Source organism: Spermophilus citellus, assembly GCF_964194105.1.
Source record: "Spermophilus citellus genome assembly, chromosome: 4".
NCBI classification, from domain to species: Eukaryota; Metazoa; Chordata; class Mammalia; order Rodentia; family Sciuridae; genus Spermophilus; species Spermophilus citellus.
The window spans coordinates 157,557,926-157,576,516 of NC_138185.1; the positions used below are offsets into that span (position 1 = coordinate 157,557,926).

Below are 18,591 nucleotides of genomic sequence, written 5' to 3' on the forward strand. Positions count from 1 at the left end.
AAAGCTGTAATTTGGTGCTCCTACAGTAGAACTTCAAATCCAGCTCAGAGGCAGTTCCTGTAACTGCCTGCTCTGCAGGCTTAGCTCGCCTCTTAAGAATCGATTTATTTGCCTCTTAGCTGCGTTAAGAACCCCATCTTTCCCCCATGTATCTGGCATCGGGAACATGTTGTGGGTCTGTTTACTTTGGCCACACAGATGACATCAACACTATCTTACTAAAACAGAAAGCCTTGTCAGTTTGACAGAAAATCTTTAAACCTACCTGGATTTTGACAGGTTGACGCAAGTATTCCCATCTTAAAGAAAAAAACCAGGATATTAGATCTCAAGGAATCATGAATTTTGTCTCTGAAGGAAACCGGTCCTGCAGTGTGATACCTGCCAGGCTGATGGATTTTCAAGCGCTGCTCTTCTCTGTTGGCAAAGGCCATTGACTTTTTTCTACAGACTGAGGACTTGGCAGGGAAGACAATGAGAGGTGGTTGGCGATTTCCAGCACACAGGAAGGCAGGTGTCCCACTTTTCATCTCTGCTTTCCACTGATTAATTGGTTGGCTTTGAGAAGTTAATTAAAATCTGCCAAATGGGGATAAGAATGAAGAGATTTTACCTTGCAGGAAGGTCAAATGGATTAGCGGAATTAACAGTACCCACAGGAGGAGCTCCTTCAGTTGCCTGGTGATAGGCAGTGTGTGTTGAAATAATTAATTGCTTTGAAAATACCAACCTTTGCAAATCTCCGTCTCACATCAACCCAGGAAGGGGCCACGAAGCCCAGTTTTCATGGGCCACAGCCTCAACAGGCCCATGCAGAATTTGGCCATTTTGCTTCATGCAGACTTCTTAGGATGGTTATGGAAGAGCTTTACCCAGGACACCTGTGGAACATAAAGGTGGAGTGAGCATTTACCTGAAGAGATAGCCTGAAAGAGAAATGGAAAGATCTTCATTAACTTGGAATTTTTTTACCTTAGCATTCAAGTTGATGATAAATCTAGGAACAACATATTAACTAATATTAAGAACAGGCCTAAAGGGTATGAAATTGACGGTAATATTTTCCAGCTCCCACCTTCTTCCCTCTTCATCTTGCATATCCACTATACCATACAGATAATTATGGAAAAAGGTTTTGGGAAGCTAAAGGAAGGCCACATGGTTTAGCAGAAGTTTAAGATTTTGAGTATTGCATACTGGTTAAGGCAGGCCGTAGGCTCAGACTGGCAGAGGATGAGCCCTGGGTGATTCTGGCTGGGCACTAGACTTTGGCATGGTGGGGGAGAGGTGTTAGTTATTTAACCTTTCTTAACTATGATTTATTCCTCCATGACATGAAGCTATTTAGATACCTACTTCATTAAGTTGATGTGAATGTTTAAAAAGATAAAGTTTCTTAGGTTCCGCAATAAAGCAGAGCTTAAGACAAAGACTTTGGTAGGGCCTGCACTCCCAAGGAACCAGACTGAAAGATGAGGGGATAAGGCAGGGAAGATTCAGTATGACATCTTCCCCTGAGTTAGCTGCTGCTCACAGTAATTAATTGCTTTATCTTGTTGGAACCTCACTCTCAGAAGCTATATTAGCTGAACTGAGGATGTCTGACCCAGGGGGAAACTTTGAATGGGACATTAACCCCGGCATACTTTTGGACTTTCCATGTGTGGTGTGAAGCAGCGTTATGCAGCTTTCTAAGCCTTGGAATCAGCAGGCCAATAATGAAATCTGAGAACTATATTTTATGAGCAGGAGATAAGAACTTCAGGGGTTGTGCCAGGCTGAAGCCACTTAGAGTCCAGAGACACTGTGCCTGCAGGAAAGATGGAATCAGAGGAGAGGCCAAGAAGATTTGAAGGGTTTAAGTGCTGGCTTTTTACGGTCTCTAAAGGATTGGATATGGTACCCAGCATAAGGAATGGCTTAGTAGATATTAGCTATTATTACTTATGTCTATACAAGCAATAGAGGTATGATTGAGAGAGTAGGCTAAAATAGGTGGGAATTTTGAGACAAGGGAATTTGAGAAAAGACAGCAACTTGATTTTTGAGTTGGCCTAACTCCTTGGAGACTTACTTCTAATATTATATATACACTAGTCAGTTGTATTCAGAGGTCTCTATAGCAACCATTTTCATCACTTGAAACTAAGTACCTCTGAATAGAAACGTTCATACATGATCGCATGCTCAAAGGAAAAGATATAAGAAGCTTCCCTTATTTTACAAGACATCTGAATTTTCTTGGCAGCCTAATTTTAATCTTAAAAGAGAAAGGCACTTGTGACATGTCTACAATTTGTCAAGTCCTCTCTTTTTTACAACATTCCTATACAGTGGGTGTTATCCCTATTTTACTATTGAGGAAAGTGCAGTGTGGAAAGGATTGAATAATTTGCTCAATGTCATAGAGCTAGTAAGTGGTAGAACTGGGATTCCTAGGGATGTTAGATGCCAGAGAACCATTTACTTTCCCTTGGACTCCTTGGGCAAGTTTCACTGCTGAATGTACATTTTGAGGTGTTTTATTATAATGTTTGAAATGAAGAGCTCTCTCAATTAGTGAAGTCTGGTGTCCAATATAAATAAGAATTAACTTATAATACGAATCAGTCCAAAGTTTAGTTCCAGATAAAACCCAGACCTTCAAAGAAAAATTAAAATTCTATTGACATTCCTTATAATTTGTTGGTGGGGTGATTCATTATAGTAAATGACATTCAGCTCAGTTTCTCCTAGGTGAGATCAAACCCAAGTATCTACAGAAAATTGCTGTCCCAGGGTGTGTTCCATAAAGAGAGGGGCTTTTTTAGAAATAGCACCAGTCCAGTGGTGGGAATAGATAGTATGGTATCTGTTTGAAACAGGTATTTTTGTATGTATTACAACCTCATAACCACGCTCTATCAAGTAGGCATATTAATGTGTGTTTTAGGTTACAATATGCAGAAGCTGGGCTATTTGGCCAGGGTCAAAAAAGCTCATCAGTGATGGAGTCATTTTTTCAATTCAAGTGATCTGGCTTCAGGTCCAGTGTTGCTTTTTGCTAGGTGGCTGCTGGGGCTGTCCTCCCTAACTTTTGCTATTCCAATTGTGGTCTGAGGCCAGCATGCCTTGTGAATGTCTTTGAAGTGCAGAATCTCAGGCCTCACTCCACACCTACCAAATCAGAATCCTTGGATTATTCAGGTCTACATTAAACTCTAAGAAACTGAGCCCTAAACCTTTTCTCCTGTATAGATTAAAGATATACTGAAGGATCACTTTACCAGGAATCACATTAGGTTTTACGTCTATAGCAGATTCTGGGCTGCAGAGGATAGGCCCAATCTCAACCAATTCTCCCGAGAACTCAAGAAAAAAATTGCCTGTTAGCAATTGCATGGTTGACTTAATTTTCAACAATAGTGGACAGTTGTGCTTTCTGAGAGTCAGCATATCAGAAAACACTTTGCAAAAAATAAAAGCTTTATTTATTAATTCCAAAAACATTCATAAAGGCTCACCATATGTCAGGCAGTGTGCCCTCCAAGAATTCACAGTTTAAGGGAGAGAGATCAGAAAACAGACCTTTTTAACATAGAAGATCATGCACTGACAGTCAAAAAGCGTGGGATTCTGAAGGAGCACCAAGGGCATGAACCTGTCCAAATGCAATTAGGCATCATCATTTTTCATTCCTAATCTTTTGTTCCATCCTCAACAGGAACAGGATAGGACCAGCTTGCAGGTGCCATCCGGGGTCTTGGATCCCATCTCCAAGTGTGGTGACCTAGATGTCATCTTTGAATATCGAGCTTCGACCCAGAAGCTCACAGTGACCATTGTGAGAGCACAGGGCCTCCCAGATAAGGACAGAAGTGGAGTCAACTCCTGGCAAGTTCATGTAGTGCTGCTGCCCAGTAAGAAACAGAGGGGCAGGACGAGCATACAGAGGGGGCCCCACCCTGTCTTCAAGGAGAAGGTCACCTTTGCCAAGCTGGAGTCCAGAGATGTGGCTTCCTGTGCTGTCCGCTTCCGACTGTACGCTGCCCGTAAGATGACCCGAGAGAGAATGATGGGGGAGAAGCTCTTCTATCTTAGCCACCTACAGCCAGAAGGGGAAATGAAAGTGACTCTGGTTCTGGAGCCAAGAAGCAATATAAGCGTGAGTATGTTAAATGGTGCTGCTAATGATGCGGTGTGTTCGAAGACCTGGGATTGTCAGCCCTTGATTTAGTACATTCAGCTTTGAATGCAGAGACCTTAATTTAATTTTCCATTTGGCTCTCTTCATCTTTATAAGCCATGATTTGCACTTCATGGTATTATGGGTCTTTCATGCCTGTCTTCCTGATAACCTGATGGATGTATTCCCCGTTCATTTATGGAAATGACAGTAGCAGTGTGGTAAAGGGCATGGAAAAACCTGGAGAGGTGACTGGGCTTTCTGGTTAGTGGATAAGTGGTCCTAGCCCTCCAGCCCCCAGTATGTATTATGGTGAATCTAAGAGATGGGACTTTCAAGGCAAGGTCCTAAACAAGGATGTGGGAGCATTGTAGAATACCAGCTCTGAACCCTAGCTACTTCTTAGACCTTCCATTTATCAGACTGGCCTCCTCCCACATACCTCATTCTGCTTTCTTCCCCAGGGTTTTAAGGGAAGACAACGTAGCTTGTGTGTCTACATGATGGGCAGCCCGCTTTTGCCCTGGGTTGTATGTCATCTAGTGTGAAGATCACCTTTTACAAAATCATGTAAAAATATCAGGTAGCCATGGGCTGTTGGGCCAGTCAGCCACTCATTCAAAGATGTTTCCTGCCAAGTACTGTAGAGACAAAGCAAGGCACATGCACACACAAACTGAGCAGCTAGTGCTCCAGGGTCCAGTGCGGGGAGTGTTTACAGGCAGACCCAGGTTGGCAGGAGAGAGTGACAGAGGCTGCTGTTTGTTTAGAAGGGTCAGGGGAGGTTTCTTTGAGGTGGTGATAAAGCAAAGCTCCAGTGATTGAGGGAAAAAGACTGGTGGCATGCGGAGGTGGAGGATTTCAGGCACATGTAGTCTTGGGGAGGTGGAGAGAAGCTTGCTTTGTTGGAGGAAGAACAAAGGAACCAAAAAGGCTCCTTGACCACAGTGAAAAGAGATCTGTCCATTGGAATTTCACATGGTGTCTTCACATGGTCAAACTTGAAATCCTGATTTTTGCCTCCCTAAATCTATTCCACCTGCCATCTTCCACGTCTCAATTAGAAGCAATAGAATCCTTCCAGTTGCTAGGGCTAAAATCTTTTCCACTGGAAATCCTATGAGCTGTATTTTCAAATGCAACCAGATGCTGTTCCTCTGTTGGACCCTGCTCCTCTGCTGGATTACTGAAATAGCCTCTAGCTGATGCTCTTCTCATACTGCTTTTGCCCCCTACAGATTATTCCTGTCATGGAGGCCAGAATGAGTCTGTTAAAACAAAACCCAGATCATGTGTCGCTTCTACTCAAATCTCTCTTTTGTTTGAGCTCTGATAACATATATCTGAAACCATGGAAATCAGAATCCTCAGGTCAGAAAGGACTCTGGACTATAAAACATAGGTATAAGTATGTTCACACCCATGGTTCTCTGTACCAGGTCCTGGGCTCTGTGCTAGAGGCACAGATTGCATGGGGGAAAGGAGCCAATGTGAAAGATCTCTGAAGGTGAAAATTCTTTCATTGCTCAGCCATTTATGGGGCATGATTATGTGCCATATATTAGGCTATGCATTGTGGACTAAGAGATTTAGAAGCCATGGTTTATGCACTAGGGACTGAGAAAGGGATACAGATTTTGGAATTTGATGGGCAAGGCAAGCAGTGCAGTGACAGGTGCCACAGTAGGAGCTTCTGTAGAAGCACAGGGGTGGCGGTAGCCCTCCCCCAAACAAAGCATATATTTTGTTGCTGGATTTTTATCTTCTAGACAGCAGAGCCTGTGAGGCACCTGTCAAAACCACCTGGCCCTATCTATAATTTATAAATGGTATTCCATGAAAGCTTGGGGCTCTTAGAAATGCCCATGTTTTGGGTAAAAAGGATATTTCCCTGCTGATATGCAGAATATTTTATTCCTTTTGTTAGTTTTGCTTATTGGGTTCTTGATAAGAAGTTTTAGGAAATGATTTCAGACAGAAGAGAGTTTTAAGTGAAGTCCAACATGCTTAATTCCGGGGAGGAGGTGTATTAGAGGTGCTGGCCGGCCTGCTGTAGCTGGGCTGATGCCTACTCCTGCCCCTCAGTGAGAATCAGCATTCTAATCTACTTTATTGCCTTTCTCCTGATGTCCCTGGTGTATAAATCCGCGATCATAAGAAGCACGCATGTGAATAAATGCGCCGGGAAGCTTGGGCTCTCTTCTGGGCTCACCTGGTGCCTGTGAGGTCACTGAGATGCATAGTCTAAGTGTTGGCTTCTTTATCAAACAGTTGTGAAAGTGCTCATTTTCTATGTAATTGATTTCCTTAGAAGGTAAAATTGAGCATTTGGTATATACCTCACAACCTTGAAAGTAGGACTAGGGGCCAAATATCCTATGTCGTGGTCAATGTCCAGTGGTCAATTCTTGAATAGTTGAGAGACAAAAATGCCTCTTGTATTGCTACATTCATCAAGAGGGTGCAGAGAACAGAAGCAAATCCCAGGCCCGGAGTGGATGGGTTCCACGGAAACATTCAGGCGCAAATTACACAGGAGGGAATTTTGGTCTATATTAAATGTATTATTAGCTCTCCATGTATCTTAGAAGGTTTGATTTACAATAGTAATAACATCTTTGTCCGTTTTGTCTTTAGAGAGGAAATATTGAATGGAGACAGCTCTTGGAACAAATATGTCAGCTAGTAATGAAGGGGATCTCATCCGTGGCTGCACTCCCTGGGCACATTGTAATTCACACTGAGTGCGCCGTTAGTAATCTTTGGCAGTCATTGAGATCGGGTCACAATTTCACCAAACATAATATCGGCTTTCTCTAAAAGAGAGTAGTGCAGTGTGGGCCAATGGATTCTTTGTTGTTCTTCCCCTCCAGAGTGGAGAGTCGCCGCTCAGCCCATCTGCAGTTTCTCACAGTGATAGTGCTTCATCCACGCAGTCGCTGTCTCATGGAGGGGCGCCAGAGCTGTTGGTGGGGCTGTCCTACAATGCCACAACGGGGCGATTATCTGTGGAAATGATCAAAGGCAGCCATTTCCGAAACCTCGCTGTTAACCGAGCACCTGGTAAGTCGTGTGTCTGATCCCTCCAGTTCTGGTCCTCATGGAAGCAAGTGGAAGGCTACATCTGCTTTCATCTCCATTCTTTAATTTTGGCAGTAAAAATGATCTTGGTATGGCCTCACAAAGCAATACCTCTGGATTTCTGAATGGCTTTCTATTTAATTAGACTGAAGGCTTCTACCATATCTCGATGCAACTTGACACGAAATAGACTGGCCTGTGTGTTTATATTGTTGAAGGAGAAGGAATGATAATGATGTCTTTTCAGCAACATCATAGGTATGAGCAATTCAAATCTGCCCACATGTCACAGGCCCTCAACTTTAAAGTGGCAGCGCTCTGATTTTGGAGGGAGGCAAATCTGGGATCGAATTCCAGCTCCACTACTTACCCACTAGCTTTGTTCTGATCTTGTATGATTTATCTCTTTTCTGAACCCCAGTAATTATATCTGGGAAAAAAGGCTAATAACCCCTTCCCCACAGGGTTATTTTTGGGTTTAAATTAACTTCTGTAATTTTAGGGTTTAGCACAGTGCCTAATACTTAGTGAACACATAAGGAATGTTAATGGTTACGATGATGATGGAAAAAGATGTGGAGGAGGCAGATCTGGGGCAATGCAAGACTATTTACCAGGGAAAATGACCATTTCTGAGGTCATTTAGGAATAAGGATGTAAAACATACCCTATGACTGTAGTCCAGGGTTCAGGAAGCCACATCAAATAGCTACTGCTGCTGTCTCAACAGCCTCTCAACCTGGGAGTTGTAGACTGAACATAGGAATAAGGCTGTTAAAAAAAATTAGCTCGCCATTTTATGATCTTGCTTGTTAGAAAAGAAAAAAGAAAAACAGCATAGACAGTTGGTTTCTGTCTCACTTTTGCCTTCTAAACCTCATGTAAAAACATCTCATCAGAGGATCCTAATTTGTATCTAGGATGCTAGCTGCAAGAGAGTCTGAGAATGTTGAATTCTAGCATTTCACACATAGGAAGTTAAGCTAGTAGAGGGTAGAGTGGAGGGCAGGAGGCCTGCTGACCCCAGGCGCCAAAGTCTTATTGAAAGAAGAATGAGATCAATAGAAATGTGGTATGCTGAAAGAGTCAGTAGGCTCTGGCCTCATGTGCAGCAGCAAGGTGCGTGCATAGAAAAGGGTCATTTCCTATAACTGAATCCAGGCTCCTTCTCCTTTTGCCCTTCACTGTGTTGCAGACCCCAAGACATTTGTTGTATGTGGGTATCTTTGTTAGACAAGCTGTATTAAAGCCATTGGAGCAAGTTAGTAAGGAAAGCCCTAGCACTCTGGGTAACAGAAAAGCCCAGGTGCATAACCCATATTCTGTGCTGATGCTCAGAGCCAGGTGAGACCTATTTAGAATGCATAATAGATGCTGATTATTAATTGCACAGCTAGAGTCTCTGCTAGATACAGTTTTGTTTTCCAATACAGCTCTGAATTTACTAAATGATCTGAATATACTACTTCTCCTTCAGAGATTTCGCCAATCTCTTTTCTTGTTCTCCTGAGATCTGGTAAGGTATAAACAATTTTTTTTTTTTTTTTAGGAATGAGATGGAGATGCAGGGAATGATGGAGATGTAGATCACACAGACATGACCTATTCAGATCCATGCTGGGAAGCTTTGTTTTATGTGCTTGGTGGTAGTAGCCAATATAGAGGAGAAGAAATCAGTCAGAGGCTGCCAAACCAAGACGTGAATTCAGGCTCTCCTCCTTACTAGCTGTGATTTACTGAACTCTTCTGAATCTTAAATTCAAAATGGGGAATGGGGGTGTCATAATAATGTATGCTTTATAAGTGGAATAGTACACATAAAGTTGTGGTATTAAGGGTGGTACTATTGTGCACTTCTAAATTTTTATATAAAAGAAACATGCCAAAGAGGAAATTCTTGTAACATTTAAAACCACATAGGAAAAAAAAAAAGACCAGTCGTAATTTAGAAATTGGTTTAATTACAGAAGTTTAAGTCAGTGTGGCATTTAGTACACGATTTGTCATAGACATAGTGTTGCAATTTATCCTAAAATATAATTGACATACTCTATCTTTGCAACAAAAGTATTAGAAAACAATGCTGTTGTGAGGTTATTAATTAAAACAGAAACCCAGTAGTGAAAACAAAAGGTTTTTTGTTTGTCTAAAATGCTGGTACTTGAGGAAAAGCCAGTTTAATTAGGAGGGGATGAGAAAGTAGAAAGTTCCTTTGTGGAGCTTCTGAAAGGGACCTCTTGGTACTCTCAAGAGCTTTAGATGTTGACAGCTTCGGTTCTTCATTATGTCTCCTTCATTATGGTGCTAGCACTACTGTGACAGTTATCAGACAAGTTTAGGATACATTTTTAGTTCCCATATGGAAGAGAACACGAGTTTTATGAGGTAACTGAGCAGAGTTGGGAGAAAGAGGGGGAGAAGGAAAGGGAGGAGAGCCAGGAGATGAGTGGCACTGAGTGGGGCCTCGGGGAGGAAGCATGCCAAGAGCCCTGGTCCCCCTGTGGGGGCGGGGCAGGCAGCCCCGCCTGAGTCCCCAGGGGCTGCCTGTGAGGGCAGAGGCATGCCCAGGAAACTAACGTGAGCAGGAGGCACAAATCCTGTGTTTGTGGCTGTCAGCTCAGGTGGTGTTACTTCCCCCATAAAACAAGACATCAGTCCCACTTCCCAGAGTGATTATGGTCATGGAAAGAATGGTGCTTGGGCGAATGGGAGGGAAAACAGGTGGCACTCGAGTCTAGAATATTGTTCATGTTTTACATCTTGCTGGAAACAGAGACAAAGGCTCATAATTAAAAGTGAGAATCTTTTGCCTCTGAATATATCATTAAACAAAAGATAGCTTTGAACTTGCCAACTGGACCCAGTCAGATGATTGTTTTGATATTTTAGACTTTTCTTCCTAAGCAAGATAGAGGAGTCAGACAAATAATAGATGAAATTCTTTTGCTGGATTAGGGTCTTGGCACAAATAAGCTGTGGAAATAGTACTATATCCTCTGCCAACTTCTGAGGTGAGAACCTTGTGGAAGGTGAGACCCAGTGAGGTCTCACACTGATAGTAGGAGATTGTGGGAGCAATGAAAGGGATGTGAGTTCCCACCAGCACCAGTCAGACCCATCAGAGCCTCTACTACCCTCAATGAATGGCTGAAACTAAAAAGGCTGATGAGGATGTGGAGAAAGCATTGGTGGTGGAAGTGAAAAATAGAACAACCACTCTGGGAAAAGACCTGAAAATTTCTTATACCAGAAATTCCACTCTTAGGCATTAACCCATAAGTCAAAAAACAAACAAACAAACAAACAAAAACACACAAGAATGTTCATAGCAGCTTTATTCATGATGGCGAAAGTGAAAGAGAGTCCTCATGTCCATCCATAGGAGATTGACTGAGTAAACAAATTAAGATATATTTGTGTGATGGAATACTAATTATCAATACAAAGAAAGAAAATTACAGCAACATGGAAAAATCACAAAAACTTACTGAATACCCAATGCATGAATCATTTGGTATGAAGTTCTATAACAGGCAGAACTAACCTATAGTAGGAAGAAAAACAGAGGAATGTTCTGGGGTGAAAGGAATGCTGCATAGCTTAGCAAAAGGTCTGAATAGAGGCGTGTATCTATCACTATTCACTGAATAGTACTTAGCTTTGTCAATTTTACTGTTTCTAAAATTTACCTTCAAAAAGAACCATAGAGAGATTCTAGAAGGCCAGTGAGAGGAAGGGTACATTCATAGTTGCTCTCTGGCTTGGGATTCAAGCAACAGGAGTACTGCTTCTCAGCAAGGTGGGAGAAAGAAGGATTGACTAAAATTCAATATTGGACAATCAAAATATCTTAGAGACTCAGAAATTTGGGCACAGTATACAGAGAAGAAAGAGAATATTGGAAGCCAAGCCAGTTGTGGAAGTGGTAGCAATACTGGTTTTTCAGAGAGGGAGGGATAATAGAGAGAGAAACACAATGGATGAATTTCACGTGGAAAAACCTGAAATCAGAAAAACAATCTAAACTCGGCTGATCCAGAGCCTGAACTATAAAGTGGGTGCTTGAATAGTGCTGTTTCTCAACTGGCTGCAGAGACCTTAAGGGGGAGCTATCTTGAGGCACCTATGCAGCAGCTGCAGAGCTGGGAGATCATAGCAATTGCTGTACTCTCCAGGCAGGCCACCTATTGAACAGTCTAGGATTTGGGCAGTAGAACGTGAGTGAAAGTGAAAGAGGCACAGGAATTGTTCCCAGAATGAGTCAAGTCAGAAAAGTGAAGGGGAACTCAACTACTTTTCCTTTGAGTCTGGCAACTCATGTGATGAGCTGAAGTGGGTCAGGAATCTGGATAGGAGGGTGTGAATACACTCAGGGACAAAGTCTGGGAAGGCTGTGTTTTTGGGCAGCAGAGTGTGTGGAGAATTGAGTCCCCTACCCCATAAGTAGAAGTCTTAGGAGGCTCCTGATATCTAGAACCACCCTCCAATAGATTGGCAAATGCCAGGCCCGAGGGGTGTGTTTATCTAGTCTTGCCAGAGTAGATAATACCCAACAGAGCCTCTGAGGCCTGATTAGACCAAAGCTCCAGCCAACAGAACTCTTCCTATAGAACTCTGCAGCAGCCCCAACCTGAGAGTTGTGTTGATCTGGTCTGTGAAGACAATACTTCAATTGACAATGCTTTCCATTCCTTCATACCTCACACTGGTGAGAAGGAAGCTGAGAACTCTTTCAGCCAGCTTCAGTCTTGAGCCACTCCAACTGGCAGCTCAGTGTGCAACACAAAAAAGAGGCAAGGGTTTACAATCCCTATCCCTTGCTTTCTCAGAAGAAATGGAAAGAACAACAGTTGGGCATAGAATGACCATCCATTCTTTTCAACTATTTTGACCACCTCCGTGGAGATGATTCCCTCATTTATCATTAAGCATTGTTTTAAATTTCTGTGTTCTTGTTGTGGTGCTTGGTTCATGGACATATGTACTTATATATTTTTTGTTTGTTTTTAATTTTTTACTCCATCTGCTATTATTTTTATTTATTTTTTTATGTTTGGTGCTGAGAATCAAACCTATGCCTCACATGTGCTAGGCGAGCACTCTTCTACTGAGCCATAACCCAGCCCCTCATTTTAGCATTTTTTAAATGTAGTTGTTTTTCCTTGCCTTGCCTTTTGAGGGTTAGGGGTTTTGGTTTGTATATTTTGGTTTTGTTTTGTCTTTATTTGTTTCTCTTGTTTCTTTCTCTTTTCTTCTCCTTTGGCTAATAGCCAAATTCTCCTGTTCTCTCTTTCTCACTCCCTTTACTTTGTTTATTCTATTTTTCTCCTCCCCCCTTATAATCATCAATTGCTACATCTCTTCTGCATTCTTTGTGTTTACTTTTTGTGAAATTATAAACTCTTTTCTACCTTTCTATTACGTTTTCTTTTAACTGTATTTTTACAATATTTTAGAAATAATAGGATTATATAATTCCTGCCCCCACAATTAAAGCTGTTGCAATTATTACTGGATTAATAATTGTAATATTGCAATTATGTGGATGACATAGTTGACACCTGCTTGATTTGATGCCAGATATAGTTTATGATTACTTGTTGGTTTTGGTGTTGGTAATTGCTTACCCCACCTTTTCTGTACTTTTTTTTTTGTGTGTGTGTGTGGTCATTAACATTATAGATGGCATAGTAGGAACCGTTATTTTTATTTTAATGCTATATATTGTCTGCATAAGTTGTTTTGCCCTATTTTATGAGATGCTGGGAACCTATATGAACACTAGAAGTTCACAGGGTAGAGCCTCTGTTGCTGAACTAAACTCAGTAAAAAGACAGTGTGTACCTTTCTCACACACAAACTGATGACACTCAATCTTCATATAGACTTTAATACAAAGAACAGAAGAGATAATAACCCAAATGAATGACCATACCTCAAGTAGAAATGGCTAGAAGCGGACCCTCAGATGCCACTCTTGGATATCCACTGCCACAGAAAAAACATAATGAACACAAAGGATGTGGATCCCATACCTACAAGGGTTGTCTCAATCTGGATCACTCTAAGACACTCTGATAAGTGAAGACTGTGCCCTAAAAAGGCCCACACTTAAGAGAAAAACTCCAAATATATGCATAAAACCCAACATAGAAATATAAGAAATAAGAAAAAGCAAGGTAGCACAATACCTCCTAAACTTAATAATTCACCAGCAACTTATCCCAAATATATTGAAGTGAATGAAATATCAGACAAAGAATTCAAAAGAATCATTATAAAAGTGATCAATGAATTCTAAGAAAACAGAAAAATAACTGAGTGAATTAAGAAAGTCAATACAGTATATGAATGAGAAATTCAATACAGAGATAGAGATATTGAAAAAGAACCAAACAGAAATCTTGGAAATAAAAGACATAATAAATCAAATAAAATATTCAGTTGAAAGTCTCTCTAATAGAGTAGATCATGCTGAAGATAGAATTTCAGAGCCAGAAGATAATGTGGCCAGCCTAACACATTCAGATAGCATTAAAGGAAAGAAAATAGTAACCAAGATCAGAAAACAAAAAATCTGAAACAACATTAAGAGCCCAAATTTAAGGAACATTGGAATTTAGAAAGATTATGAGATGCAGGCTAATGGAGTGGATAATCTCTTCAGGGAAATAATAACAGAAAAATTTCCAAATCTTGAGAATGAGATAGACTTACAGACACAGAAAAATTCAGAACCTCAAATAGATAAGATCAAAAAGAGATCTTTTCATAACACATTATAATTAAAATACTTAACATACAGAACAAAATACAATTTTAAAAGCCTTAAGAGAAAAACATTTCACATTTCACATTTCAAGGCAAGCCAGTCAGAATCACTTCCAGTTTTTCAGCACAAACTCTTTAAAACCAGGAGGGTTTGTAATGATATGTTCCAAATCCTGAAAGAAAATAACTATCAATCAAGATTGCTATATCCAGTAAAGCTATATCCTTCAAAATTGAATAAGAAATAAAATCCTTCCAAGATCAACAGAAACTAAAAAATTTACTACTATTAAACTCGCATTACAGAATTTACTTAAAGAAATATTCCATACAGAAGAAATAAAAAACAAACCTCAGAGCTCACAAAAGAAATATCATTTGAAGACAAGATAAGCAAATGAGAAACAGGATCAAATTAAACATGATAAATAAATCAAAATGACAAGAATTAATAAACCTCTGTAATAAAACTGATGCAAATGGTCTCAACTCTCCAATTAAAAGACATAGGCTAGCAGAATTTATTAAAAAAATAAGACTCAACTATATGTTGTTTGCTAGAGATGCACCTTACAGGTGTCACAGACAGAAAGTAAAAGGATGGAAGTTGACATACCATGCAGATGGAGCCCCAATATAAGTAGGAGTAGCTACTCTCATATCTGACAAAGCAGACTTCAAACCAAAATTAAACAGAAGAGACAAAGAAGGTCACTTCATCCTGGTAAAGGCAACAATCCGTCAAGAATATGGAGCAATTATAAATATTTATGTCCCAAATGTGGATGCAACTAATTACATAAGAGACACTACTTAAATTGAAGCCTCAGATAGACAACAGTACAATAATACTGGATGCTTTTAAAACACCTTTTCACCAATAAATAGGTCATCCAGACACAAATTCAGAAAAGTCTTCAGATGTAAAAAATACAAATCAAATTGACTTAGCAGACATCTATAGAATATTTCTTCCAACAACAAACACACTTTCTTCTCAGTTTCTCACTATTTTAGGCTACAAAACAACTCTTAGCAAATATAAAAAATTGATATAATGTGTTGCATCTTATCTGTTCATAATGGAATGAAATTATAAATTAACATCAAAAAGCCCTAAAGAACTATATAAACACATGGAAATTGAACAGTGCACATTTCAATAATGAATGAGTGTTAGAAGAAATCAAGAGAGAAATTTAAAAATTCTTAGACTGAAATGAGAATGGTGAAACAGCATACCAAAACCTCTGAGACATAAGAGGTTATATTATGAAGGACATAAAAGGAAACAGCTTTCATAGAGGAAAGTTTAGAGCATAAGTGCCTACATAAGAAAATCAGCAAGATTCCAAGTAAACAATCTAATGATGGCCCTTGAAAAGACACAAACCGAATCCAAAACTAGCGGAAGAAAGGAAATAATTAAGATCAGAATTGAAATCAATGAACTTGAGAATAATTAAAAAAAGAAAGAAATATAAAAAATCAATGAAACAAAGAGTTGGTTCTTAGAAAAGCTAAACAAGACTGATAAACCTTTAGCCAAACCAAAAGCAAAAGCAATAAGACCCAAATTAATAAAATTAGAGCTGAAAAAGGAGAAACTACTACAGGTTACAGAAATCCAGTGGGTCACTAGGGGCTATTTTGAAAATTTATATTCCATGAAATTGGAAAACCTAGAAGAAATAGATACATTTCCAGGAAGATACAATCTGCCAAAGCTGAACCAAGAGGACATAGAGAATCTAAATAGAATGATAACTAACAATGAGATAAAAGTAGTAATAAAAACACATACAACAAAGGAAAGCCCAGGATTAGAAGGATTCTCAGCTGAAGTCTCTTAGGGAACTAATATCAGTACTCCTCAAATTATTCCATGAAATAGAAAAGATTGGAACATGTCTAAATAATTCTATGAAGTAATGTCATACTCATACCAAAAGGACATATCAAGGAAAGAAAATTACAAATATTCCTGACAAATTTAGATGTAAAAATACTTAATAAAATATTAGTAAATCACATTTAACAAAATATTAAGATGAGTTTACAACATGACCAAGTTGGTTTCATTCCAGAGAATCAAAGAAGTTTTAATACAACAAATAAATAAATGCCATTCATCATATACATAGAATCAAGAACAAAAAAATCACTTATTCATCTCAGTAGATACAGAGAAGGCCTTTGACAACATTTAGCATGAGTGGTTATGATAAAAGCACTGAAGAAACTATTAATAAAATCAACCTACTTCAACATCATAAAGTCTATGAAAAACTCAAAGTCAACCTCACAGTAAATGGCTAAAAAGTGAAAGCATTTAAAACATGGAGTGTTTAAAATATGGAACAAGACAAGGATGGTCTATCCTACCACTCCTATTAAATATAGTGCTCAAAATTCTAGCCAGAGCAATTAGGCAAGAGAAGGAAATAAAAGTGATAAACATAGGAAAGGAAAAAGCCAAATTATCACTGTTTGCAGATGAGATGATCCTATACCTAGAAGATTCAAAAGCGCACTATAGGGATACGGCTGCATCAATGATTATAGCGGCACAATTCACAATAGCTAGACTGTGGAACCAATCTAGATGCCCCTCAATAAATGAATGGATAAAAAAAATGTGGCATCTATACACAATGGAGTATTATGCAGCACTAAGAAATGACAAAATCATAGAATTTGCAGGGAAATGGATGGCATTAGAGCAGATTATGCTAAGCGAAGCTAGCCAAGCCCTAAAAAACAAATGCCAAATGTCTGCTTTGATATAAAGAGAACAACTAAGAACAGAACAGGAAGGAAGAGCATGAGGAAAAGACTACAGTAAACAAAGACGAATGGGGGGAGAGAAACGGAGAGAGAAGGGAAAGCATATGGAAATGGTAGGAGACCTTCAATGATACATAAAATTATAAGAGGTTATGAGGGGCAAGGGGGAGGGAAAAAATAAAGGGAGAGAATTGAACAACAGCAGGGGAGGTAGAGAGGGAAGATGGGAGGGGAGGGGAGGGGAGGGGGGATAGTAGGGGATAGGAAAGGTAGCAGAATACAACAGTCACTAATATGGCACTATGTAAAAATGTGAATATGTAACAGATGTGATTCTGCAATCTGTATTTGGGGTGAAAATGGGAGTTCAAAACACAATTTGAGTCAAATGTATGAAAGATGATATATCATGAGCTATGTAATGCTTTAAATAATCAATAAAAAAAAACTCCACCAAAAGACTGCTACAGCTAATAAGCAAATTAAATAAAGTAACAGGTTACAAAATCAACATACAATAGCTTTCCTATATTCCAACAATGAATCTGCTGAGAAAGAAACCAGAAAAATAATTCTATTTGAATTCAAAAAACCTAGGACTAAATCTAATCAAGGAGGTGAAAGACCTCTACAATGAAAACTATAGAACATTGAAGAAGGAAATTGAAGAAGGCCTCAGAAGATGAAAAGACCTGTCTGTGAATAGGCAGAATTAATATTATTAGAATGGCCATACTATCAAAAGCAATGCAATTCCCATATACTAATGACATTCTTCTCAGAACTAGAAAAAACAGTCCTAAAATTCAGTTTGAAGAATAAAAGACCCAGAATAGCCAAAGATATTAAAAGCCAAAAAAGCAATGCTGATGGTATTGTTACACCTGACTTGAAAATTATACTACAGAGCTACAGAAACTATATGGTACTGGTATAAAAACAAACACATACACCAGTGTTACAGAATTGAAGACATAGAGGCAAACTCACACATGTAGTCATCTGATCCTTGACTAAATAAAACTAGATGCTTATTTCTCACCCTGTACAAAAATCATCTCAAAATGGATCAGACTTAAAAATTAGACCCCAAACTATTGAATTTCTAGAAAAAAACATAGGGTCAACACTTCTGCATATAGGCATAGGCAATAACTTTCTCAATAGGACCCCTAAAACTCAGAAATAATGCCAAGTGTTAATGAATGGAATGAAATCAATTTAAAAAGCTTCTGTACAGCAAAGGAAATGATTAGGAATGTAAAGAGAGAATCTAGAGAATGGGAGAAAAAAATTGCTAGTTGCTCTTCTAACAGAGAATATACAGGATATATATTTTTTAAAAAACTCAATATTTAACATGAAAAAAATAAATAAACCAATTAATAAATGGGCAAATGAATAAAATTGATATTTCTCAAATGAAGAAGTATAAATAACCAACAAATATCTGAAAAAAGTTCAATATCCTTAGCAATTAGGAAAATGCAAATCAGAACTACACCAAGATTTCATCTCACTCCAGTCAAAGTGTCAGTCTTTAAGAACATAAACCATAATGCTAGAGAGGATATGGAGTAAAAGGAACACTTTTATACTGTTGGTAGTATTATAAGTTAGTTCAACCACAATGGAAATTGGTATGGATAATCCTCAAAAGACTAGGAATGGAACACCATATGTCCCAGTTATACCATGCCCCAGTATTTATCCTAAAGAATGAAAGTCATCAAACTATAGCAATAGATTGATACACATATTCATAGCCCCACAATAGCCAAACTATG

At 39.1% G+C, this 18,591-nt stretch overlaps 1 protein-coding gene across 2 annotated transcripts in view; it reads left to right on the forward strand.

Annotated features, from left to right (window-relative positions):
• The window catches only part of SYT16 (synaptotagmin 16), a gene marked incomplete at its 5' end in the record, with an annotated part of 265,502 nt that overhangs the window by 234,990 nt on the left and 11,921 nt on the right, over positions 1 to 18,591 (forward strand). For both annotated transcript variants that reach the window (XM_081292276.1, XM_081292275.1), the window contains 2 exons: positions 3,704 to 4,144; positions 7,039 to 7,228. In XM_081292276.1, the coding sequence (XP_081148402.1) occupies positions 3,704 to 4,144; positions 7,039 to 7,228 (631 nt within the window). The remainder of the gene's footprint in view (positions 1 to 3,703; positions 4,145 to 7,038; positions 7,229 to 18,591) is intronic.